The 27,500-nt window shown below is 44.4% G+C and overlaps 1 protein-coding gene across 33 annotated transcripts in view; it reads right to left on the minus strand.

Annotated features, from left to right (window-relative positions):
• The window catches only part of LOC109878858 (neurexin-1a), a 586,328-nt gene that overhangs the window by 178,604 nt on the left and 380,224 nt on the right, over positions 1-27,500 (minus strand). For all 33 annotated transcript variants that reach the window (XM_031805049.1, XM_031805050.1, XM_031805056.1 and 30 more), the window contains one exon: positions 20,945-21,126. In XM_031805049.1, the coding sequence (XP_031660909.1) occupies positions 20,945-21,126 (182 nt within the window). The remainder of the gene's footprint in view (positions 1-20,944; positions 21,127-27,500) is intronic.

Below are 27,500 nucleotides of genomic sequence, written 5' to 3' on the forward strand. Positions count from 1 at the left end.
TAAAGGTATTCATCTATAAAGGTATTCATCTATAAAGGTATTCATCTATAAAGGTGTTCATCTATAGACAGTGTTTGTACTTTATTATCTTTGTTCCGACCAATACATCAGGATCTGATCTAAATAAGAACTATCTGTTGATAACGGGAGTCTGACTCCCAAAGCGCCGTTCATTCTGGATCCACCAGAGATAGGGAAATCCCTCTATAACCATCCAGGTCCTTTCTTAATGGCCCTGAGGCCTGGCTATTCCTCTCTGCTCCTTGGTGGATTGAGTAGAAGCGGTAGGAGAGGAGCAGCCAGCTACTTGAAGCGTAACTTATTTATTAAAGCATTGGGAGGGAGGGAAGAGGGAGGGAGGAGGGAGGGAGGGAGGGAGGGCGGGAGGGAGGGAGGGAGGGAGGAGGGAGGGAGGGAGGGAGGGAGGGAGGGAGGGAGGGAGGGAGGGAGGGAGGGAGGGAGGGAGGGAGGGAGGGAGGGAGGGAGGGAGGGAGGGAGGGAGGGAGGAGAGGAAAGGGAAGGAGACAAGAGTGGAAATGAGTTAGGCTCACACACATGCTCCTTTTAACTAGTGTTGTCAAGGTGTTTTGCTTCGTCCTTCGAGGTAAACAAAAGCACATCATCACTCATACACCCACTTATAAAGCTAATCAAGAGAGTAAAAAAAACATATCATGGTGGAAAAATATATATTAAATGGAGAATCGGTCTACTATGAACCCCCTAGAGTCAACACACCGGTGTGTCAATCTAACTAACATAAGTAAAACAATACCCATCAAAATCTGTCAGTTGAAGCTAGATATATTTGCATTGGATTCAATTCAATTCACCGCATCCCCCATGTCGCACTTCCGCATCTGCGGTGAGAGGTGGCAGAGCTACAGCAGTGTTTTTCAGACCATGAGTCATCTGTGGTGAGAGGTGGCAGAGCTACAGCAGTGTTTGTCAGACCATGAGTCATCTGTGGTGAGAGGTGGCAGAGCTACAGCAGTGTTTTTCAGACCATGAGTCATCTGTGGTGAGAGGTGGCAGAGCTACAGCAGTGTTTTTCAGACCATGAGTCATCTGTGGTGAGAGGTGGCAGAGCTACAGCAGTGTTTGTCAGACCATGAGTCATCTGTGGTGAGAGGTGGCAGAGCTACAGCAGTGTTTTTCAGACCATGAGTCATCTGCGGTGAGAGGTGACAGAGCTAGAGCAATGTTTGTCAGACCATGAGTCATCTGTGGTGAGAGGTGACAGAGCTACAGCAGTGTTTGTCAGACCATGAGTCATCACAAAAATCGTTCTTCTCACGTCTGTAGCGTCCGAACAGTTTGTTGTTCAAAACAGTTATTCGGCTCCAGGTAGAACCATTTTTATTTCCAGGTAGAAGCCTTTTCGGTTCCCTGTAGAACCCTCTGTGAAAGCGGTTCTACATGGAACCCAAAAGGGTTCTACCTAGAACCAAAATGGTTCTACCTGGAGCCAAAAATGGTTCTTCAAAGGATTCTCCTATGGGAACAGCTGAAGAACCACTTTAGGTACTAGAAAGCACCTTTTTTCCTAACAGTGTAGCCAGCCAGGAACAGTCAGGAACAGCCAGGAACAGTCAGGAACAGTCAGGAACAGCCAGGAACAGTCAGTTCACCTGAAGTGGGCGCACCAGGCATATAAAGGGACAAACTAACAATATGTGTGATGTCCTTGTCTGTCCAGTTGATATCTCTGTTATTTACTATTACAGCTACTGGCCTTCGTTCCATAACTCTACTATTAAACCAGTGAGGGAGTGCGTTGAACAGATATATACACACGCAAGCATGCAATGCAGCACATGGGTGGCCGGTAGCCTAGCAATCAGCGTGTTGGGCAAGTAACCCAAAGGTTTGCAAGTTCAAATTCTCGAGCCAACTAGGTGAAAAGTCAGCCCATGTGCAAGGCACTTAACCCCTAATTGCTCTAGGGTCACTGTCAATAATGGTTGATCCCTGGCTGTGACCCCTCTCTCTGAGGGTGTATGCAAAAAACACATTTCCATTTCACACCACACACTTGTACATGTTTGAAACAGGACAACAATAAGCACACCCTATTTTACACAGCTCTTCATTGACAAGAATGTCAGGACTTAATTTTCGAGCACCAGGCAAATCTGGTGAGATCATCCTCTGACATGAAACTAACACAGGTCAGATTCACCACATGTAACACCACATCTAACCCCTTCCTGCTCCTTCCTGCCTGACTCACTACCGTATCCACTGGCATGTGTCTGTTCCAACAGGACATGACACCGGATTAGCCCTGTGGACTATTGACTGCTCAGAACTGGTCAGGATAATGTGTATGCGTGTGAGTGTGAGTGTGAGTGTGAGTGTGAGTGTGAGTGTGAGTGTGAGTGTGAGTGTGAGTGTGTGTGTGTGTGTGTGAGTGGATAACAGGGAACATGATCTGCTTTTGAAGAGGTTGGACAGTGCTACTAGAAGAGTGAGGATAACCACGTAGGCACCTCGTCAGCAGAAACACTCATCCTTATCCTCCTTACAGCCCCTAGCTTATGAATGATAGATTAACACACACACACCCCACCTCCATTCATTGAACACCATTGTGTTGATTTTATTTCTTCACATGATATGCCTCTCTTTTTAGCTTCCTGTTCTTTCTCTACGTGGGGTCTAATGCATTGTGAAACAGTGTGGTTTTGTGGGGAAATAGTTGAAGTCTCTTAGTGGCAGATAGATACATTACATGACCAAAAGTATGTGGACACCTGCTCGTCGAACATCCCATTCCAAAATCATGGGCATTAATATTTAGTAGGTCACCCCTTTGCTAGGAAGCCTTTCCACTATATGTTGGAACATTGCAGTGGGGACTTGCTTCAATTCAGCCAAAAGAGCATTAGTGAGGTCGGCAATGATGTTGAGTGATTATACCTGGCTCGAAGTCGGCGTTCCAACTCATCTCAAAGGTGTTCGATGGGGTTGAGGTCAGGGCTCTGTCCAGGCCAGTCAAGTTCTTCCACACCAGTCTCAACAAATTATTTCTGTATGGACCTTGCTTTGTGCCACAAAGTTGGAAGCACAGAATCATAAAAAATGTTAATTGTATGCTGTATCATTAAGATTTCCCTTCACTGGAACTAAGGGGCCTAGCCCGAAGCATGAAAAACAGCCCCAGACCATTATTCCTCCTCCACCAAACTTTGCAGTTGGCACTATGAATTCGGGCAGGGAGCGTTTCCTGGCATCCGCCAAACCCAGATTCGTCCATAGGACTGCCAGATGGTGAAGCGTGATTCATCACTCCAGAGAACGTATTTCCACTGCTCCAGAGTCTAATGGCTGTAAGCTTTACACCACTCCAGCCGACACTTGGCATTGGACATGGTGATCGTAGGCTTGTGTGCGGATGCTCGGCCATGGAAACCCATTTCATGAATCTCCTGATAAACAGTTATTCTGCTGACGCTGCTTCCAGAGGCAGTTTGGAATTCAATAGTAAGTGTTGCAACTGAGGACAAGCGATTTTAACACATTACAGTACTCTGCGGTTCCATTCTGTGAGCTTGTGTGGCCTACCACTTCACAGCTGAGCCGTTGTTGCTCCTAGACGTTTCCACTTCACAATTACAGCACTTACAGTTGACCGGGGAAGCTCTAACAGGGCAAACATTTTTGCGAACTGACTTGGTGGAAAGGTGGCATCCTATGACGGTGCCATGTTGAAAGTCACTGAGCTCTTCAGTAAGGGCATTCTACTGCCAATGTATGACTATGGATATTGCATGGTTCTGTGCTTGATTTTATACACCTGTCGGTAACAGGTGTGGCTGAAATAGCCAAATCCACTCATTTGAAGAGGTGTCCACATACTTTTGTATATAGAGTTTATATGAAAAAAATCAAGGTACTAAAATAAACCACACCAGTGTGTCTGATAATATGAGTTCTGTTGATCTAGGATCAGGTCTCCCGTTGCCATATAAATGTATTCATTATGATTTAGAAGGCAAAACTGATCCTCGATCAGCACTACTACTCTGAAATTCTTTGTGGATACAGGCCATACAGAAACACAACTGTGAGACTTTGCAGTTAAGACTCTATGCGGTACTAAATGTTTACCCACCTAAAACATAATTAAAATCAGCATGTGTTTTATTATTTCCAATAGCCCTCTATGGAACCAAGGTTCAGGGAGGACACACACACACACACACACACACATACACACACACACACGTAGAGAAGTGGAAAGCAACAGCTTTCAAAAACTTAATTAAGTTGACTATAGAGCGAGGGCTTGGTTAATATTTTATGCAGAATGCAGAATCACACGAGGTGCCACACACACACACACACACACACACACACACACACACACACACACACACACACACACACACACACACACACACACACACACACACACACACACACACACACACACACACACACACACACAGTGGAAGGCATCTACCACAAAACCAACAAAAGCAGGGCAACAACATTAGTGCTGGAAGATTTGTCTCTGGCAGAGTTACATGTAAGTCATTTCGGACTTGGTCTGGGACAAATTGCCTTCACTCCCCAACTCTGGCAAACAGCTGTGCTGCCGGCAGACTCGACTCTGTTGTGGAGTGTGTGTATGTGTGTGTGTGTCCATGCTTGTGTGTGTATGTGCAAATGCGAGCATGTGTGTGTGTGTGTCTATGAGCATGTGTGTGTGTGTGTATGTGTGAAGCCTCAATGGAATGTTTCATGTGGACCCACAATGCCCTGTGGTATTAATGAAGTGTAATGAGAAGGCCAGCTCACACACCCCAGCCCATCTCTTACGCCTCATTACTGCATTTACAATTTGCAATTATAACAGAAAACACCCCAAAATACAGCAGTAGGCCAAAATGCTGTGCAGTGGTTGTGATCATCGGCAGTGTGTGTGTGTGTGTGTGTGTGTGTGTGTGTGTGTGTGTGTGTGTGTGTGTGTGTGTGTGTGTGTGTGTGTGTGTGTGTGCATGTGTGTGTGTCAGTCCAGCATGCTGTGCAGTACGGTTGTCATCACAGGGCAGTAGTTGTTTTCACACTTCCATGAGCATTTAATGATGATCTGGTGTCTGGGGCTATAGCTCTGAGGTAAAGTGACACATACATAACAATCAGAGGTGAAGATGATTGAAAACAGCAACAGCAGCTACCTGCTCAAAATACATGTGGCTGTATAGCAGCCAGATTATAATGCATCAATCGCTGTGTATCATACAATTCTTACGTACAGCATGTACATGTTGCCCTCTGAAAAGACCCCTATTTATTTGTAGATATATGTATATACAGTACCAGTCAAAAGTTTGGAAACATCTTCTCATTCCCAGGTGTTTCTTTATTTGACTATGTTCTACATTGTAGAATAATAGTGAAGGCAGCGTAACTATGAAATAACACATGGAATCATGTAGTAACCCAAAAAGTGTTTAACAAATCAAAAAATATTTTACATTTAAAAATGTTCAAAGTAGCCAGCCTTTGCCTTAATGACAGCTTTGCACACACTTGTCATTCTCTCAACCAGATTCATGAGGTAGTCACCTGGAATGCATTTCAATTAACAGGTGTGCATTGTAAAAGTTAATTTGTGGAATGTCTTTCCTTCTTAATGCATTTGAACCAATTTGTTGTTTTGTGACAAGGTAGGGGTGGTACACAGAAGACAGCCCATATTATGGCAAGAACAGCTCAAATAAGCAAAGAGAAATGACAGTCCGTCATTACTTTAAGACATGACGGTCAGTCAATCCGGAACATTTCAATAACTTTGAAACTTTCTTCAAATGCAGTCGCAAAAACCATCAAGCGCTATGATGAAACTGGCTCTCATGAAGACCACCACAGGAAAGGAAAGACCCAGAGTTACCTCTGCTGCAGAGGATAAGTTCATTAGAGTTACTGCACCTGAGATTGCAGCCCAAATAAATGACAGACACATCTCAACAGTTCAGAGGAGACTGTGTGAATCAGGCCTTCATGGTCAAATTGCTGCAAAGAAACCACTACTGAAGGACACCAATAATAATAACAGACTTGCCTGGGCCAGCATGGCTACCACAGTATTCTGCAGCCATACGCCATCCTATCTGGTTTGCGCTTAGTGGGACTATCATTTGTTTTTCAACAGGAGAATGACCCAACACACCTCCAGGCTGTGTAAGGGCTATTTGTTCAAGAAGGAGAGTGTTGGAATGCTGCATCAGATGACCTGGCCTCCACAATCACCCGACATCAACCGAATTGAGATGGTTTGGGATGAGTTGGACTGCAAAGTGAAGGAAAAGCAGCCAACAAATGCTCAGCATATGTGGGAACTCCTTCAAGACTGTTGGAAAAGCATCCAAGTGAAGCTGGTTGAGAGACTGCCAAGAGTGTGCAAAGCTGTCATCAAGGCAAAGGGTGGCTACTTTGAAGAAAAAAAAATATATAAAAAAAAAAAATGTGGGGTGCTACATGATTCCATGTGTGTTTTTTCATAGTTTTGATGTCTTCACTATTATTCTACAATGTAGAAAATAGTACAAAATAAAGAAAAACCCTTGAATGAGTAGGTGTGTTGAAACTTTTGACCGGCACTGTAATGTACTGTATATATATATATATTTCCTACTAAATACTTTGTTGAGGAAAAATAGAATTGCTACGATTGTGATATATTGTTGTCTCACTTAGCTATCTTAAAAAGCATGCACTGGAAGTGGCTCTGGATAAGAATGTCTGCTAAATGATTCAAATGGCAACGTAAATAAAGGTTGCAATGTAAAAGCATTCTGGAACTAGAGATGACAGCTATATAACTACAGTAATGACAATTTTCCTTTATACTCTGGAGAAAATGGCCTCCTTCCATCTATGGAGTCATTTCAGCTTCCTTCAACACAATGTAATGGAGGGATGGAGAGAGGAACTATTTATACCACAGCCTGGGGGGTGAGACAGCTGTGTCAGAAGTCAACAGTCTTGGCCTTTCTCTCTGTGCATCAATGCAATCTCTAAGTGTACACACACACACACCAAACACACGCATATTCACACACAACACTCCTCTCATTTTTAAAAATAGAATTTTCACCAAAGATTTTACTCAACATGACAAACCATGCCATATAAACAGAGACACTATATTTAGGAAAGGATATCAGAGCAAGGTTGGAAAGTGAAGAAAGACTGAGACTGATGTTCTGTATGGTGATCTACTGGCATTTCTGGGACATCATTTTTAATTGTAAAAGAAGATTGTTTTGATCTAAGGGAAGCATATCCCTATCTATAGAACCACCGTACAGCATCCACAGCCCAACTAGCACTAGCAGAGCATCATTTGGAAGCTGCAGCTATCCTCCTAATCTGTAGGGGTCCCCGGCTCAGATCTGCTCTGCTGCTGGAACTGCTAATGAGAATCAATGTGTCTCTAAAGAAAAGGGATATGGGCAGAAGCATCTGTGTCTGTCCTTAACCTTGTGGCCCAGTCAAAATGAACAGGCTTGACAGCATAACATTGATAATATAAAATCACATTTACTTAATGTTAGCCACGGTCACTTGAGGGGGAGGCAAGGCCCCATAATTTATTGATGTATTGCTTTGAAGACGACAAGTTACACCCACTGTGATTTGTTATAGCAATAAAAGGATGGACATAGTGTCTCATCTCTCTGTCGAATGTCTCTCTCTCTCTCTCTCTCCCTCTCTCTCTCTCTCTCTCTCTCTCTCTCTCTCTCTCTCTCTGTCTTTGTCTCTGTCTCTCTCTCTGATATCCTTCCATCCCTCTATACCTCTCTCTCTAGCCATTTAGCGTTGTAGCGGGTCTGAGCATGAGCAAATGGTGAAATTATTGCAATTGAAAGATAAGTCAGGGTAATTCCTACGCACTCCTCGCCCAGTCACAATGTGGAGCTGATGACACTTTATTCTTTGGGGACAGGTATTGTATATCATCCAAATGAAGTGGCTGCCGCATGTAGCCCTGGTACTCTGGCTCGTTGTGAGAAAGAAGACATCATTGGCGGACGAGGCCATTCACTAACTGTTACAGTTCAATTCAATTCAAAGGGGCTTTATTGGCATGGGAAACATGTTTACATTGCCAAAGCAAGTAGAATAGATAATAAACAAAATTGAAATAAACAATCAGAAATGAATAGTAAACATTACAGTTACAAAAGTTTCAAAATAATAGAAACATTTCAAATACTATATACATATATATATATATATATACACTACCATTTAAAAGTTTGGGGTCACTTAGAAATGTCCTTGTTTTTGAAAGAAAAACACATTTTTGTCCATTAAAATAACATCAAATTGATCAGAAATGCAGTGTAGACATTGTTAATGTTGTAAATGACTACTGTAGCTGGAAATGGCTGATTTCTAATGGAATATTTACATTGGCGTACAGAGGCCCATTACCAATGGCACGTTGTGTTAGCTAATTCAAGTTTATCATTTTAAAAGGCTAATTAATCATTAGAAAACCCTTTTGCAATTATGTTAGTACAGCTGAAATCTGTTGCGCTGATTAAAGAAGCAATAAAACTGCCCTTTTTAGACTAGTTGAGTATCTGGAGCATCAGCATTTATGGGTTCGATTACAGGATCAAAATGGCCAGAAACAAATGACTTTCTTCTGAAACTCATCAGTCTATTCTTGTCCTGAGAAATGAAGGCTATTCCATGCGAGAAATTGGCAAGAAACTGAAGATCTCGTACAACGCTGTGTGCTACTTCCTTCACAGAACAGCGTAAACTGGCTCTAACCAGAATAGAAAGAGGAGTGGGAGGCCCCGGTGCACAATTGAGAAAGAGGAAGAGTACATTAGAGTGTCTAGTTTGAAAAATAGATGCCTCCCAAGTCCTCAACTGGCAGCTTCATTAAATAGTACCCGCACAACACCAGTCTCAACATCAACAGTGAAGAGGTGACTCCGGGATGCTGACCTTCTAGGCTGAGTTGCAAAGAAAAAGCCATATCTCAGACTGGCCAATAAAAATAAAAGATTAAGATGGGCAAAAGAACACAGACACTGGACAGAGGAACTCTGACTAGAAGGCCAGCATCCCGGAATTGCCTCTTCACTGTTGACGTTGAGACTGTTGTTTTGTGGTTACTTTTTGGAATCATGAAGTAACCAAAAAAGTGTTAAACAAATCAAATTATATTTTATATTTGAGATTCTTCAAATAGCCACCCTTTGCCTTGATGACAGCTTTGCACACTCTCGGTATTCTCTCAACCAGCTTCATGAGGTAGTCACCTGGAATACATTTTAATTATGCCTTGTTAATAGTTCATTTGTAGAATTTGTTGTCTTCATAATGTGTTTGAGCCAATCGGTTGTGTTGTTACAAGGCAGGGGGGTATACAGAAGATATACAGCCATATTTGGTAAAATACCAAGTCCATATTATGGCGAGAACAACTCCAATAAGCAAAGTTAAAAGACAGTCCATCATTACTTCAAGACATGAAGGTCAGTCAATATGGAACATTTCAAGAACTTTGAAAGTTTCTTCAAGTGCAGTCGCAGAAACCATCAAGCGCTATGATGAAACTGGCTCTAATGAGGACCGCCACAGGAATGGAAGACCCAGAGTTACCTCTGCTGCAGAGGATACGTTTATTAGAGTTATCAGCAACAGAAATTGAAGCCCAAATAAATGTTTCACAGAGTTCAAGTAACAGACACATCTCAACATCAACTGTTCAGAGGAGACTGATTCAGGCCTTCATTGTCGAATTGCTGCAAAGAAACCACTACTAAAGGACACCAATAATAAGAAGAGACTTTCATCCAAGAAACACGAGCGATGGGCATTAGACCGGTGGGAATTTGGAATCCTGATCACGGCCGGTTGTGATACAGCCAAGGATCGAACTTGGGTCTGTAGTGATGCCTCTAGCACTGCGATGCAGTGCCTTGCACCACTGCGCCACTCATTGTACGAAAGATAAAATAAATTGACAGCTGAATATAGTTAGTTTTTGTGCTTCCCTGGTTGCTCTTTTCTTGTGGCAGCAGGTCACAAGTCTTTCTGCTATGATGGCACATAGATATGGGAGTTTATCTGTGGGTCTGTGTAATCTGAGGGATGTATGTTTCTCCAATATGGTCATACATTTGGCAGGAGGTTAGCAAGTGCAGCTCAGTTTCTTCCACATTTTGTTGGCAGTGGGCACATAGCCTGTCTTGTCCCCAGAGCCAGGTCTGCCTACGGTGGCCTATCTCAATAGTAAGGCTATGCTCACTGAGTGTGTACAAAGCTTTCCTTAATTTTGGGTCAGTCACAGTGGTCTGGTATTCTGCCACCGTGTACTCTCTGTTTAGGCCAGTTCTTTCAAATGTTTCAAGTAAATATCTTTTGGTTTTCAGTTGACACTGCCACACTGATTCCTACCACTACTCACACTGAATGAATGATGCTTAGCCTTAGCAGAAGGGAATGAGGGGGGGAGGGGGTGGCACCTGGTTGAGAATCTGAATACATTAAAATTAAAGAGTGAATGAGTCTCTGTATGCTGGATAACCACTTTGCATAAAGACATGCATTATCCACAACCCTAATCACTCACATTTTCAATGGCCTGGGGAAAATATAGAGTTATAAAGTAGATGTTTTATAGTTTTGTAATACCGCCTACTCTCTCACGGACAAAATACTAAAATAGTTGCAGAGAGGCAAGTTTAGAGAATGAAAAATACTGTGAGTTAGTAACTCAGAAATCCACCCACCTCCTTCCATTCCTTCCATAATCCTTCATATCTAGCGCATTAAGATCCTTCTCTGCCACATAAACTGATGCGTTAGACAGTCACAGCTGTAGCTGCTCAAACATCATATCAGAAGACCAGGGAACTGAAGATGTGATATGCATGATGTGACTGATGTCAGGCTGAACCAAGCGATGACAGATCACTGGAAGAGATGGATGAATGGGTGGATTGTGTAGGTGTTCGCTTCGTATTCCTGACTACTGCTCATTAAAAAAACAAAAGACTGCAATTCACCAGAAGGGGGTGAAGTGTGTGTATATGTGTGTATGTGTGCGTGTGTGTGTGTGTGTGTGAGCGTGCGTGCGTGCGCGTGTGTGTGTGTGTGTGCGTCTTTTTGCATGTGTGTGTCTTCATGTTCGTGAGTTTGTGCTTCTGCATGCCTTTATGGGTGAACAAAGAAGTGAATACAAAGTGTTAAAGAACTTCCAACTTGTCGGCCTTCAAATCTCTATCTTCCTCCCTCATAACTTTTCCGCTACTCATCGTCTTTGTTCCGTTTGGCCTTTTATGTATTCTGTGGCTCTGTGGGTTCACTGGGAGACGCAGAGTGAGTAGGAAGTGAATGAGTAGGAGAACACAGATAACACAACACAATACATTTTGGGTGCCGGTACTGTTTATATTTAGACGCAGGAGCTCCATAATACTTTTGAGCTAATACTCTACAGGAGGAACGAGTGCTCAAGCAGTAGAACATTTGAGGCCCAAGTCAAGCTCTGGTTGAACATCTGTTTGCAATAATGTTAATCAGAAATCATCTATAGCAGTATGTGTTGCTAGCCTTTTGACTGAAAGGTTCATCATCTGATATGAGTGTGTAATCGTATCACCAACAACATGACATATAAACCACATTTGGAGAGGAGATTTAGATTGTTACCATGGCAACAGCTGGTACAGTGATAAGAAGTGAGAGAATATTGGGAACATACCAGCAAACACCGTAAATGTGCTGAGACTGCTGACAGCTAAAACAACAAGTGAAAAGACTCTTATCTGGAAAGTTACACCATGGATACACCATGCCAATTATTAACTTAGATTACTTTAGAAAATAAATAAACAGTGTGAAGTAGGTTAAACCAAGAAAGATGGGTTTTCACCTGTTGGTGTCTGTGTTTATAAGTGTTTGTAAGTGTGTATGGTGTGCGTGATAAGCCAACATTAACCAAAGTATTGAGACTTCACAGATGAGACAGCTGGACCAGGCCTCTGGAGGAGACAGTTCATGGCACGCTATCCTATCCCCCATAGTCCCATTAAAACACCTGCCCGGGGACTCATTTTCTTAGCAACCAACCAGCAACCTCCTCACATCCCAGCCCACATCCCCAGAGACCTAGGAACACCTTGGACCAGCACAACATTGGCACGCTATGCACACAATGATATACCCACGTCTATCCCTGTTGCTTTCATGTCTACCGGGTCCTGAGATGGGAGTCTGCTGTCACAAGGGTCCTCAACAACATCTAAGACCTACAACAACAGCTGTATGGCTATGACCAACCTATACCCTCCCTCTAGACCTATAGGAACAGCCTGGACTAGCCCCTCCCCTCTAGACCTATAGGAACATTTATGACTGGGCCTGCCTCACCAACCACTAACCACCTCCCCTCCCTACTGACCTACACAGGAACACAGACCTGCAGCCAAGCTCTCAACCACCTCCTCCCATCCCCTCCCTATAGACCTAGGAACAACCTGTGACAGCCCTACCCTGGCACGCTAATCCTACAATAACCCCCTTACGTCAACACACCACATCTATCTTTCCCAAGTCAGAAAGACAGGGTGGTTTGTATGAATAAAGAGGGGAGGAGAAGAGGAGAGGAGAGGAAATAACAATATTAAAGGTGTAGTCAATCACAGGCACAGCGCAGCCGGCTGCGGTGAGACCGACGGGAGCATCGCCTGCATCACTCCAGTAGGAAAGTCATTATTTCCCTGCCATCCTCTTCGCTCCTTGCCGGAATATATTAACTTCACAGCTTGAGCTAGCCAGTCCGCCGCTGTCCTCCTTAGCCCAAGAGTGCCTACAACGCTTGTTTTGAAGAGACGCTCGCAATTAGAGTATGGGGAAAAAAGCACAGAGAAACGCAATGGTAGAACGACTGCCCACCCCAAGACCCATGCAGAGAGAGAGAGAGAGATACAGAGAGAGAGATAGATATAACGAGAGGGAGAGAGAGAGTGGGGGGAGAGTCGGCAGAAAACAAGCTCCTGTGGCCCCCTGGAGTCCCACCGCAGAGCAGCACAGCTCAACACCGAAAAAAACTAATAATCAGCAGCAAAACTGCCTCTCATAAAGCAAAAAAACTGGTCTAGCAGATGGATTTCCACTTCCTGTCTGACTGAGATTGAGATTCAAATGAGACATTCCCAATCTATTTGTACTTGTATCCCCAACAGTGCACTGACCATCAAAGAAGAATGCATAACAATGCCATATCAGCCATTCAAATTGACGTCGTCGGAAGGCCTTGATTCATTCTGAGCATTATAGTTCAATGGTGTAGACTACATCAAATTTAGCACACCACATTATGCATTGGTTTACATGCATGTAAACAATGCCTTTCGGAGCCTTATATCTCTGAATTTCAAAACATCAGCTGGCTGCTTTGTAAATTAATATCAATGGGTCCTTGACGTATAGGTATTTAATTGCCACGGCGACGGTGGCAGGCGTTTGGAGAAAAAACGTTGTTCCGGTTTCTCCTGAAGACGTAATTCCATGTTTAGCACAATCTGCATAATGTCATAGTACGCCTGGATTTCATTTTCAGCTACAATGCAATACATTTTACGGAGATGATGCTTACATTAGCCAAGGCATAATGCCTGCCTTGTTGAGACAAATCTCAAGATTATGAAGGGACGTGTGTTACTCCATACACTCATGAATAACATGAATATGCCTCACCTCAAAACAAGTGGATGCAAAAGAACGGCATTGTTGAAAAATGAGAACATCATCACTAGTGTAGATATGTGTCATGTTAGCAAGTGTGTTTTTGTGTGTGCTGTTATCTTGCAACTGAATAAATAAACGTTATATCAAAACAAATGTGTAGGGTAATGATATGTATATGGATTCAGTCTCTTACACGTCCCTCAGCTATGGCAATAACACTATGATAGTTGAAAAGGAGAAAATATCATAATCAGGGATCAATCCCTTTAGATCTCAGCTACAGTGGAATAACCCTAAAGGCAATGTATTGTCATATAATATATGGTCCAGTAATCCCTGAATCATTGTACAAGGTCCTCCTATGGGTACACCTGAATATCTCTTCTGGAACCCTTTTCTCTAAGAGGCTTTTCTCATTGACAAACGTAGTTTCAATTTCCGTACACTGTATATACAAAAGTATGTGGACACACCCTTCAAATGAGTGGATTTGGCTATTTCAGCCACACCCGTTGCTGACAGGTGTATAAATTTGAGCACACAGCCATTCAACCTCCATAGCCAAACATTGGCATTAGAATGGCATTATTGAAGTGCTCAGTGACTTTCAACGTGGCACCGACATAGGATGCCACCTTTCCACCAAGTCAGTTTGTCCAATGTTTGCCCTGCTAGAGCTGCTCCGGTCAACTGTAAGTGCTGTTATTGTGAAGTGGAAATGTCTAGGAGCAACAATGGGTCATCCACGAAGTGGGAGGCCACACAAGCTCACAGAATGGGACCGTCAGGTGCTGAAGCGCGTAGCATGTAAAAATCTTCTGTCCTCGGTTGCAACTTTTTTTAATAGATTTTTTATTTTAGCAGGTAAGTTGACTGAGCACACATTCTAATTTACAGCAACAATCTGGGGAATAGTTACAGGGGAGAGGAGATGAATGAGCCAATTGTACGCTGGGGATGATTTGGTGGCAACGATGGTATGAGGGTCAGATTGGGTGTTTAGCCAGGACTTTGGATGGGGTGTTAAACAGGTGTCCTGACTCTCTGTGGTACTAAAGTACTTATTGTAAGAGTAGGGGTGCTACATCAAGTACTTTAGTACTACAGAGAGTCAGGACACCCGTTTAACACCCCATCCAAAGACGGCACCCTACACAATGTTCCCAAATACTGCCCTGGGGAATTTTATATTTTTTAAACCAGAGGAAAGGGTGCCTCCTACTGGCCCTCCAACACAACTTCCAGCAGCATCTGGTCTCCCATCCAGGGACTGACCAGGACCAACCATGATTAGCTTCAGAAGCAAGCCAGCAGTGGGATGCAGGGTGGTATGCTGCTGGAAGTGCAACAACCACTACCAAGTTCCAAACTGCCTCTGGAAGCAACATCGGCACAAAAACTGTTAGTCGGAAGCATCAAGAAATGGGTTTCCATAGCCGAGCAGCTACACACAAGCTTAAGATCACGAGGTGCAATGTCAAGTGTCGGCTGGAGTTGTGTAAAGCTCACCACCAGTGAAAACAAGTTCCCTGGAATGATTAATCCCTCTTCACCATCTGGCAGTCTGACAAACTAATCTGGGTTTGCGGATGCCTGGAGAACGTTACCTACCCCAATTCATAGTGTCAACTGTAAAGTTTGTTGGAGGAGGAATAATGGTCTGGGGCTGTTTTTCATGGTTCGGGTGAGCATACAATGACATTCTAGATGAACACCTTTGGGATGAATTGGAACGCAGGCTGCGAGCCAGGCCTAATCGCCCAACATCAGTGTCCCCACCTCACTAATGCTCTTGTGGCTGAATGGAAGCAAGTCCCTCCAGCAATGTTCCAACATCTAGCGGGAAGCCTTCCCAGAAGAGTGGAGGCTGTTATAGCAGCAAAAGGGGGACCAACTCCATTTTAATGCCCATGATTTTGGAATGAGATGTTCAACGAGCAGGTGTCCACATACTTTTGGCCATGTTGTGTAATATGTACATTACGTTTTATGAATATAAAAGCACAGTAGGCCTGCCTAACAACGTTACAACAAGTCAGGCTTCATTTGTATCAATATACAAATGATTTGGCCTCCATGTGGTAAAAGCTAATTGCGCCTGAAAACATGGGTGTAATATAAGTGAATTAACTGTGGAGAAGTGACAAGCAACGAGCTGTTTTATAAGGAAGCCCATATCTGCCACCCCCCAAAAAATGCATACATTGAAATGCCTCATGATATGTCAACTCATGCTAAATGAGCCTGTGCTTCAGTATGATCAACTTCAGCCTTTAGCAACCACAGCTGCAGGTAGCCTACATCCCTTCTGATAACATGTGCTTTACATTCAAACCCCGGATGGCTACCTAGGCCTTTTAAATCCAAAATGATTCCCTGGAATGAATCAATCAACACAATAGTGATGACATTCTGTATGAATAACTTTAACTACAGATGCAACCCCGCATATACAGTAGCAAGCTCAGCCCTGTTATTCGTTATATTGTCCAATCACAGTTGTTGTCTTGGTCTGTGTAAAGAACAATCCCTGTTAGTTTTCAAATATAATTAATATGAACAAGTACAACGTTGCTGCAGTTTGACAGGGTTGTAATGTTTTCATCCTCCCTAGGGCAAGGAGTCTATCCATTTTTTAAAAGCCATATGACCTCATTAGAAAAATGATCTGTTCCCATTAGTGCACATATAAAAGTGTTTTTTTCCCCAGCTGAGCTGGTTAGGTTAGCCTACCAGATCAGGAACAGCTCTGGGACCTGTGGTGCCATGTTAAAACATATATATATATATATTCTTTCTGTATGATCTACTATCGACATTGTACTTTTCTTTTGGTGGTGGGGATGGGCTTTCATTGGTTTAAGTGGTACAGAGCAGCTGGCAACTTCAGAATGTAACAGACTGCTACTTTCAGGTAAAAACTCAATAAAACAAGTCTCACATTTTAAGAAAATGTCTATACATTTCAGCTATTTCAAAATCATTGCTCTGCTATTACCATTTATACTGCTGGAGTTCGGGGCTGAACGAGACAATTCTGTTCACACTGCTCTGCTCGGAGGGGGACAACTGTCGGGCGAATGTCGTACGCCACCTACGGAGGTAGCGCTAGAGATGTACTAAGTTTGCAAGTTCACATTATTTAAAAAAGTATAGCCGACGGCATTTTCACTAAACCTCAAGAGAATCTGACGTAGTCTGAAAAGGGTCTAAGAGGTTAGATAGAGAGGAGAGGGCCGGGGGCGAATAATCACTATTCCTTAGAGGTGCATTTACATGAATACTACCCATATAACATAGAGAGAGAGAGAGAGAGAGAGAGAGAGAGAGAGAGAGAATGTTTGCGTGCGTGTGTCATTCCATCCTTCAAGCCCCAGTGGGTTTCTATCGCTCTTTTTTTCTATTCTATCATTCACAAATGGGAGCTGCAGATTAGAGGGATGTATGGAAGGATGAGAGGAGGGAAGAAGGGGAGTAAATACTCATATCTGGTTTAATCCTATCTCTCACAGACCATACACTCCTCCTAAGACGTTATAAGCTAGTCACAGCTCTGGTCATGGGCATATGGGGACGCCATTGAAAATGAAGGTCAAAAAATATGGCATGAATGTTAAAGTTTGCTGTGGTTGACTTTGGGTTTCACTGGAAATGACATGAGAAAATCATGGGTAGATTCCATGCAATATAAAACGATGGTCTTTCAAAGAATACAGGAAATGGTTAGCCTCGTCCCAGATCAGTTCCAAGCTGACTCTCTGTCTCTCTCGCTCTCCCCCTCTCTCTTCCTCTATCTTTCTCTCTCTGCAACGTTTAACAAAGCCCCTCAAATGAACACGTAATAAATAAGTAAATGTAAAACCAGGAGGAGCATTGAGAGCGGTTGCTGATGCGAGGGGAGGAAAGAAGAGGGAGGATGACACACAAACACACGCACACATACACAAACATACACACACACACCAAAGGAGAGAGAGGAGGATGAGTTTCACAGCCCAGTGCCCTCGCTGCAGTAATAACATGCCTATCATCATTTCCTCACTGTAAGTGCTCTCAGAGTCACAGCAGCGCTCACGGAGGGAGCACGGACACACACACACACGCACACACACACAGAGCAAGGTGCGCGTCTACTACTAGCAGAGCCGTATGACCTCCCTCCCCCTGCTGCCTCACACCATATGAGGCTCTCCCTCCTTCCCTCCCCCTGACTCCAGGGTTCCCGGATCCTGCTCCAGGGGGCCCTAGAGAGCGACAGAGGGGCGCATTAATATGAGGTGCAAATATGTTGCTGTGCCTGCGTGTGATATGTGCTCCAGCATCCTAGGCTGAGACCCAAATGGCATCAGATTCCCTATTAAGTGCACTACTTTTGACCGGCGCTCTGGACAACAGTAGTGCACTGTATAAGAAATACGGTGCCATTTGGAAGTCAGCCTTAAGTCTAATCAGAGAGCACCAGCTGCAGCACAGATACACATTTAGCCAAGCCTCTGTTGAAGTCATTAACTCTTAGCTTTGCTGCTAGGTACTCCAAGTCCGTTGGGGGTTGGGGAGTGAGTGAGCATGTAAGGTTGTGTGTGAGGTGTGGGGGTGGGGCAGGTGTGTGTTTGTGTGTGTGTGTGTGTGTGTGTGTGTGTGTGTGTGTGTGTGTGTGTGTGTGTGTGTGTGTGTGTGTGTGTGTGTGTGTGTGTGTGTGTGTGTGTGTGTGTGTGTGTGTGTGTGTGTGTGTGTGTGTGTGTGTGTGTGTGTGCATGTGTGTGTGTGTTTCAGCAAGATGTAAGATAACACATTTCTTTTACATATGAAAGGTGTCCATGAGTTCACTGTCATTTTATGTAGGAGTCCATGGGGTTGTGTTTGCGTGTGTGGGGGACTGTATGGATTCATGTTGGTATGTGGGAGTGCTTGGATGAGTTGGTCTGTGTTAGCGTGTAGGAGAGTACAGTTATTTTATCTATCTATTGTAAGTGTCCCTTCCCCTCCCAGCCAGAGCTCCATCCAGTCCCTGTGTTAAGACGCTGTCAGATAACATAGTGTGTGTGTGTGTAATAACACACTGTGACGTCAGATGGTGTGGTGCGTGTTTGTAAGTTTGCTGTTATTCTTTCAAACGGTCCTGTTCTTCCCTGTCGTTAGTTTAATGTTCCATGCCTTAGTCCCAGAATCACCTGGTGTGTCTGTGTGTATGTGACCACTGCTGTGTGTCCTGAGGACTGCTTGATGTGTTACTGCATGTTAAAGTGTACAGTATGTGGGCAGTGGCAAGCTAAATTCAAGTGTATTGCCTATGTACAGAATGTGTGTGTGTGTATGTTTGCAGTTGTAGTAGTGGTGTGTGTTTGTGTGCACGTCCATCTGACGTGTGTGTGTGTGTGCGCGCACAAGCAGCATGTGTGCCTGTGCTCACTCTCTGCCTGCATCTATCAGTATTCTGAGGGAGTGGGTGGGTGGTTGGTGGAGGAGGGCGGGTCAGGGAGGCAGAAGGCAGTAGAATTACAGGGCAGGTCAGAGCTGTATAAAACAACCACCATTACTGTGTTGTCTCTGACTAGGCTCTCTGTACTTACAGCTCACAACACGTGGACCAGATCAGGGGAGGGAGGCGGGAAGCAACATCTTGTTAGTACCAGAACAGCAGGGATTTGACGCCTGTCGAATGCCAAAAAAACTGTTCCCAGGGCTACTAGTGTGAAGCCACACCGACGTGTCTGTATTAATTTGCCGTCATCATTAAACGACGGATTAATATTATCAGGCCGTGGTGATGTTACGTTGCTGTAGAACCTTTACCTCATCTTTATGTTTGGTGTAGTTGTCCTTGACATGATCGTCATCACCATCATCATCATCACCATCACATCATCTGTATCACCATCATGGTACGTGTGTGTGTGTGTGTGTGTGTGTGTGTGTGTGTGTGTGTGTGTGTGTGTGTGTGTGTGTGTGTGTGTGTGTGTGTGTGTGTGTGTGTGTATCATGATATAATATATAAACAAGTGAGGTCGAATAGAGTAAAGTAGAATAGAGTAAAGTCGAATAGAGTAGAGTAGAATAAAATAGAATAGAGTAAAGTAGAACAGAGTAGAGTAGAATATAGTAGAATAGAGTAAAGTAGAACAGAGTAGAGTAGAATAGAGTAGAATAGAGTAAAGTAGAACAGAGTAGAGTAGAATAAAATAGAATAGAGTAAAGTCGAATAGAGTAGAGTAGAATCAAATAGAATAGAGTAAAGTAGAACAGAGTAGAGTAGAATAGAGTAGAATATATTAAAGTAGAATAGAGTAAAGTAGAGTAGAGTAATGTAAAGTAGAGTAGAATATAATATAATAATAAAGTAAAGTAGAGTAGAGCAGAGCAGAGTAAAGCTTAATATAGTAGAGTCGAGTCAAGTAGAGTCAAGTAGAGTAGAATAGAGTAGAGAAGAGCATAATATAGTAGAGTAATGTAGAATAGAGTCATGTAGAATAGAGTAAATTAGAAAAGAGTAGAGTAGAATAGAGTAAAGTAGAATAGAGTAAAGTAGAGTAGAGCAGTAAAGTAGAATAGTCAACTAAACTAGAGTAAAGTAAAGTAGATTAGAGTAAAGCAGAATAATGTAAAATAGAGTATAGTAGTATAGAGTAAAGTAGAGTAGAACAGTAAAGTAGAGTAGAGTAGACTAGAGTAAAGTAAAGTAGAGTAGAGCAGTAAAGTAGAGTAGAGTAGACTAGAGTAAAGTAAAGTAGAGTAGAGTAGACTAGAGTAAAGTAAAGTAGAGTAGAGTAGACTAGAGTAAAGTAAAGTAGAGTAGAACAGTAAAGTAGACTAGAGTAAAGTAAAGTAGAGTAGAGTAGACTAGAGTAAAGTAAAGTAGAGTAGAACAGTAAAGTAGAGTAGAGTAGACTAGAGTAAAGTAAAGTAGAGTAGAGTAGACTAGAGTAAAGTAAAGTAGAGTAGAACAGTAAAGTAGAGTAGAGTAGACTAGAGTAAAGTAAAGTAGAGTAGAGTAGACTAGAGTAAAGTAAAGTAGAGTAGAACAGTAAAGTAGAGTAGAGCAGTAAAGTAAAGTAGAGTAGAGCAGTAAAGTAAAGTAGAGTAGAGCAGTAAAGTAGAATAGAGTCGAGTAGAGTAGATTAAAGTAGAATATAATAGAATAAATATAGTAGAGCATCAGTAGGACTAGAGCAGAATAGAGGATGAGTAGAACATAGTAGACTCAGTGACTTACAATGTGTAGCTTCAGGTAGTCTCCAAGGCCAGAGGAGCTATCCACCCTCACCAGAACAGCATCTTTCAGCTGTGTGCTGAAGCCTATGGCCAGCCTGTCTGCCCGCGTGCTGGGCCTGTCATTGGGAGGCCATGTATACGTGATCAGACCGCCGTCACGCCCAAATATATACGTAGTTCCAGCTGGAGAGAGGAGAGAGAGAGGAATCTTAGCATGGAAATGTTTTTAAATGGGTAAATGTGCTTCACAGCGTTTAAAATCAGGATAATAGTGTAACTGATGGGAAAGAAAGTAGGCTGGATGTGAACATTCCCTGATGTACTCCAGAATACTTTCTGTGAAGCTGTACATGAGTCATCAAATTTACGAAACATATACACAAAAGCTATAGTAACGCCAAGGCATTCAAATAGCAACTTAAGCTTCATGAAAATGGGAGCCATTTTCTTCCAGAGAAGCAGTTTCCGGTATGTGTAAGAATGTCTCATTTTTACACAACACTGGAGCTTCTGGAAGACTAGATATACAAGCAGGGCGCAGAGGGAGAAAATGAACACCCAGCTGTCCCCCTACGCGGCTCATGTAAACGTCATGCAGTCGGCAGCCACCTCCCGGTCTCGTACGCCTCGTTAGTGGTCTCAAAGGCAGACAGCACCTGCAGCTGTATCTTGATTGGCTGCCTGGGCTAATGACAAACCTTTAGAGGACAAAGCCAGCTAGGAAACCATTTCCTGTCTCGACAGGAGTAAAGCACGTTACACTTCGGTCTTCTGTAGACGTATCAGTGAGGTGATAAGGTGTGTGTGTGTGCTTGTGTGGGTGTGAGTGTTTGCATGTGTGTGCAGCTGTCTAAAAAATAAAAAAAAACATGAGCTTCTAATTTAATGGAATATTGTAGAACAAGTGTGCCATCCGGTTCCCCATTTGAAAGACTGTGGTAGAAAGCAAACCACCTGGGGGGTAGTGGTAGACACTAGTGACCTACTCAAATTGATTGGTAGGAGGAAAAAAGAGCAAAGAGGTTTGCTCCCAAAGAGAAGAATGGAGTAGATATTCAAGTCCTATAAATAATCATATTTTGCCTTAGGGTTCTTTTACTCGCCAAGCTGTATGTAAAATCGATTCTATTATTATCATATTATCTCTACAATATGCATCAATTAATTCATTTTGGCACCAAAAAGAAGCTGAAGCACAAGAGTTATTTGTGTGTGTGTGTGTGTGTGTGTGTGTGTGTATGTGTGTGTGTGTGTGTGTGTGTGTGTGTGTGTGTGTGTGTGTGTGTGTGTGTGTGTGTGTGTGTGTGTGTGTGTGTGTGTGTGTGTGTGTGTGTGTGTGTGTGTGTGTGTGTGTGTGTGTGTGTGTGTGTGTGTGTGTGTGTGTGTGTGTGCATGTGTGCATGTGTGCATTTGTGTGTGCGCGTTCATGAGTGCTGTAAGACAAATGACTGGGATGTTGTAGTGCTTGACTGACAATGCCAGCTTAGCAACAATATCTGATTGATTACTCCAATGTTGTATCACACAGCAATCTTTATGTCGAAATGAGAAAGTGTGTGTATGAGAGAGAGAGAGACAGAGAGAGAGAGAGAGAGAGAGAGAGAGATGGAGGGAGGGAGGGAGATGGAGGGAGCGGGACACAACGAGAGAGAGAGAGAGAGAAATGGAGGGAGGGAGATGGAGGGAGCGGGACACAACGAGAGAGAGAGAGAGAGAGAGAGAGAGAGAGAGAAGAGATGGAGGGAGGGAGGGAGATGGAGGGAGCGGGAACACAACGAGAGAGAGAGAAGAGAGAGAGAGAGAGAGAGAGAGAGAGAGAGAGAGAGAGGGAGGGAGAGAGAGAGAGAGAGAGAGAGAGAGAGAGGAGAGAGAGAGAGAGAGAGAGAGAGAGAGAGAGAGAGGGAGATAGAGGGAGCGGGACACAACGAGAGAGAGAGAGAGAGAGAGAGAGAGAGAGAGAGAGAGAGAGAGAGAGGAGAGAGAGAGAGAGAGAGAGAGAGAGAGAGATAGAGAGAGAGAGAGGGAGGGAGGGAGGGAGGGAGGGAGAGAGAGAGAGAGAGAGAGAGAGAGAGAGAGAGAGAGAGGGAGGGAGGGAGGGAGGGAGGGAGGGAGGGAGGGAGAGAGAGAGAGAGAGAGAGAGAGAGAGAGAGAGAGAGAGAGAGAGAGAGAGGGAGGGAGGGAGAGGGAAACAACGAGAGAGAGAGAGGGAGAGAGAGGCAATCTTTAAATATTCATAAAGGGATCTGAGTTTAAATGCCTTAGCAAAGAACAATGGATTATACATAATTTTGACTGTGATTTCAATATTTTCCTGTAAACCAGCGCACAAAGAAATATCAATAAATTGTCCATGGATTTATTTATAAATTTCCAGCCTCCCTCTCCACCTCCTCCTCTCCACCCTCTGGATGGATTGTATATATCCATCACCGGGTGAGCGTAGAGATATAAAAGCCAGCACTCTATCTATTTCTCCTCCTCCATCACGCTCTCTTCATTCTAGTCAATCTCTTGGATCATACATTAATAAAAGAAGAGCGATGTCATTTATCATCCATAATATGGATGAATACTTTGCTGATGTACAGGCTCTATACTGCACATAATAAATACCATGTGTAATGTCTGCACATTGTGTAATCATGTCACTTTTAACAGTTGATTAGATTAAATAGAGTAATAGTGTTAAAATGGTAAATGATACAAGAAATATTTCAATTGTCTTGTGTTTGTTGAATGACTGTATGATGCAACAACTCCTTCTGTACTGTTAGTGTAGACTGTCAACTGTTTGTGTGTACATTATTTCACTTTGGGGATGACTGCTGGCTCCTCCCCTTTCACTAATGCAGATGCCATGTTCAGATGTAATATTCAGTGAGTCTGCGATATCCTTTTCCCACAATGCAATGTTTTTTCCAGTAGCTCTGTGCTGTCTCCCCTATTCTTCTCCCAGCCCCCAAACAACTCACACCACATCCCTGACCCAGCCCCCAAACAACTCACACCACATCCCTGACCCAGCCCCCAAACAACTCACTCCATATCCCTGACCCAGCCCCCAAACAACTCACTCTACATCCCTGACCCAGCCCCCAAACAACTCACACCACATCCCTGACCCAGCCCCCAAACAACTCACTCCATATCCCTGACCCAGCCCCCAAACAACTCACTCTACATCCCTGACCCAGCCCCCAAACAACTCACACCACATCCCTGACCCAGCCCCCAAACAACTCACACCACATCCCTGACCCAGCCCCCAAACAACTCACACCACATCCCTGACCCAGCCCCCAAACAACTCACTCTACATCCCTGACCCAGCCCCCAAACAACTCACTCTACATCCCTGACCCAGCCCCCAAACAACTCACTCCATATCCCTGACCCAGCCCCCAAACAACTCACACCACATCCCTGACCCAGCCCCCAAACAACTCACTCTACATCCCTGACCCAGCCCCCAAACAACTCACTCTACATCCCTGACCCAGCCCCAAACAACTCACACCACATCCCTGACCCAGCCCCCAAACATTTCACTCCATGTCCCTGACCCAGCCCCCAAACAACTCACTCTACATCCCTGACCCAGCCCCCAAACAACTCACTCCATATCCCTGACCCAGCCCCCAAACAACTCACTCTACATCCCTGACCCAGCCCCCAAACAACTCACACCACATCCCTGACCCAGCCCCCTAACAACTCATTCTACATCCCTGACCCAGCCCCCAAACAACTCACACCACATCCCTGACCCAGCCCCCAAACAACTCACACCACATCCCTGACCCAGCCCCCAAACAACTCACACCACATCCCTGACCCAGCCCCCTAACAACTCATTCTACATCCCTGACCCAGCCCCCAAACAACTCACACCACATCCCTGACCCAGCCCCCAAACAACTCACACCACATCCCTGACCCAGCCCCCAAACAACTCACACCACATCCCTGACCCAGCCCCCAAACAACTCACACCACATCCCTGACCCAGCCCCCAAACAACTCACACCACATCCCTGACCCAGCCCCCAAACAACACACACACACATCCCTTTAATACCATGTCAGTGTTGTAGGACACACACACACACCACAGCCCTTTAATACCATGTCAGTGTTGTAGGACACACACACACACACACACACACACACACACACAGCCCTTTAATACCATGTCAGTGTTGTAGGACACATACACACACACACAGCCCTTTAATACCATGTCAGTGTTGTAGGACACACACACACACACAGCCTTTTCATACCATGTCAGTGTTGTAGGACACACACACACACACAGCCCTTTAATACCATGACAGTGTTGTAGGACACACACACACACACAGCCCTTTAATACCATGTCAGTGTTGTAGGACACACACACAGCCCTTTAATACCATGTCAGTGTTGAAGGACACACACACACACACAGCCTTTTCATACCATGTCAGTGTTGTAGGACACACACACACACACACAGCCCTTTAATACCATGTCAGTGTTGTAGGACACACACACACACAGCCTTTTCATACCATGTCAGTGTTGTAGGACACACACACACACACACACACACACAGCCCTTTAATACCATGTCAGTGTTGTAGGACACACACACACACAGCCCTTTAATACCATGTCAGTGTGGGAGCATCACATCCAGGGCCTTTCAGTAGCCATCTCTCCCCTCTGTCTGTGACACGATCGGACACACACTTTACTCTGCTGACAGTGAGTCTGATGACTTCCCCAATAAATAATCATATCACAAAGAACATATTGCTAATTTCTACCATTTAGTTAATTCTGGAGATTATCGGCACTGTAGTTAAAGGTTCACTCCTTCATTTGTGCATTAAAAGACCGTGCCACCAAATAGAAAACACAGACAGAGATGGCACACCAAATAGAAAACACAGACAGAGATGGCACACCAAATAGAAAACACAGACAGAGATGGCACACCAAATAGAAAACACAGACAGAGATGGCACACCAAATAGAAAACACAGACAGAGATGGCACATTTTTCTTAATCTACTATATTTGGACTAAAACAGTTAGAGGTCATCTCCATTTTTTAAATGCCAGGGTTTACAGTAAAGTGTTACCTGGGGAGCATCCCAAATAGTACCCAATTCCCTATATAGTGCACTACTTTGACCAGAGCCCTACAGGTGCAATTTGGGACACAACCCACACCCTTCTATCTTAATTCATTCGGCCAACAGCTCCGTCGGCAGAGGGTAGTTAAGAAGCTTGTTGACATGGAGCTAAGGCGAGCTGAGAGCCAGAACAGCATGTAAGATTATTGGAGAAAGTCCTTGGGGGACTGGTGGAGGATTACAGCAAGGAGATACACTGAGGAGGCTAATGCACACCTACACACTACTTCTCCAGCAGTCACACAACCACACAAAAACAGACAAACACACACGCATGAACGAGTGTATACACACGCATACACACACATGCGCTCACGCATACACACAGAGACAGGCAGACACACAGACACACACACACAAGGGGTAATTTACACCTACACAGTAGAGCCTGGGCGTGAAATCGGCTGACATGTAACTCCCTGGGCAAGTGCAATTATGCTCTGGCTCAGGATTTGGCGTGTGTGCACGTGTGTAAGTGAGTGCGGGTGCGGGTGTGGTGTCGCCTGTGAGGCTGAGGTCTATTATGGATTTCTTTGTAGTCACTGGATACAGGCTCATCCGGGAAATATTTGCCATTTGATTTGTTGACTGTCTCCTCCCTATCTTTCCATCTGTCTCTGTCATTTTCTCTGTCACACTCCCCCAATCTCCCTCTCCTACTCTCTGTCTCTCTCTCCCTGACTCTCTGTCTCTCTCTCCCCATTCTCTGTCTCTCCCCACTCTCTGTCTCTGTCTCTCTCTCTCTCTCTCCCCCCCACTCTCTGTCTCTCTCTCCCGACTCTCTGTCTCTCTCTCCCCACTCTCTCTCTCTCTCTCTCCCCCACTCTCTCTCTCTCTCTCCCCCACTCTCTGTCTCTCTCTCCCCCACTCTCTGTCTCTCTCTCCCCACTCTCTGTCTCTCTCTCCCCACTCTCTGTCTCTCCCCACTCTCTGTCTCTCTCTCTCTCCCCACTCTCTCTCTCACTCTCCTCCACTCTCTGTCTCTCTCTCCCCCACTCTCTGTCTCTCTCTCCCGACTCTCTGTCTCTCTCTCCACACTCTCTGTCTCTCCACACTCTCTGTCTCTCTCTCCCCCGCTCTCTGTCTCTCTCTCCCCGGCTCCCTGTCTCTCTCTCTCTGTCTCTCCCCACTCTCTGTCTCTCCCCACTCTCTGTCTCTCTCTCCCCCACTCTCTCTCTCTCTCTCTCTCCCCCAATCTATGTCTCTCTCCCCCCACTCTCTGTCTCTCTCTCCCCATTCTCTGTCTCTCCCGACTCTCTGTCTCTCTCTCCCCATTCTCTGTCTCTCCTCACTCTCTGTCTCTCTCTCCCCCACTCTCTGTCTCTCTCTCCCCACTCTCTGTCTCTCTCTCCCCACTCTCTGTCTCTCCCCACT

Source organism: Oncorhynchus kisutch, linkage group LG25, assembly GCF_002021735.2.
Source record: "Oncorhynchus kisutch isolate 150728-3 linkage group LG25, Okis_V2, whole genome shotgun sequence".
Classification (NCBI taxonomy): domain Eukaryota; kingdom Metazoa; phylum Chordata; class Actinopteri; order Salmoniformes; family Salmonidae; genus Oncorhynchus; species Oncorhynchus kisutch.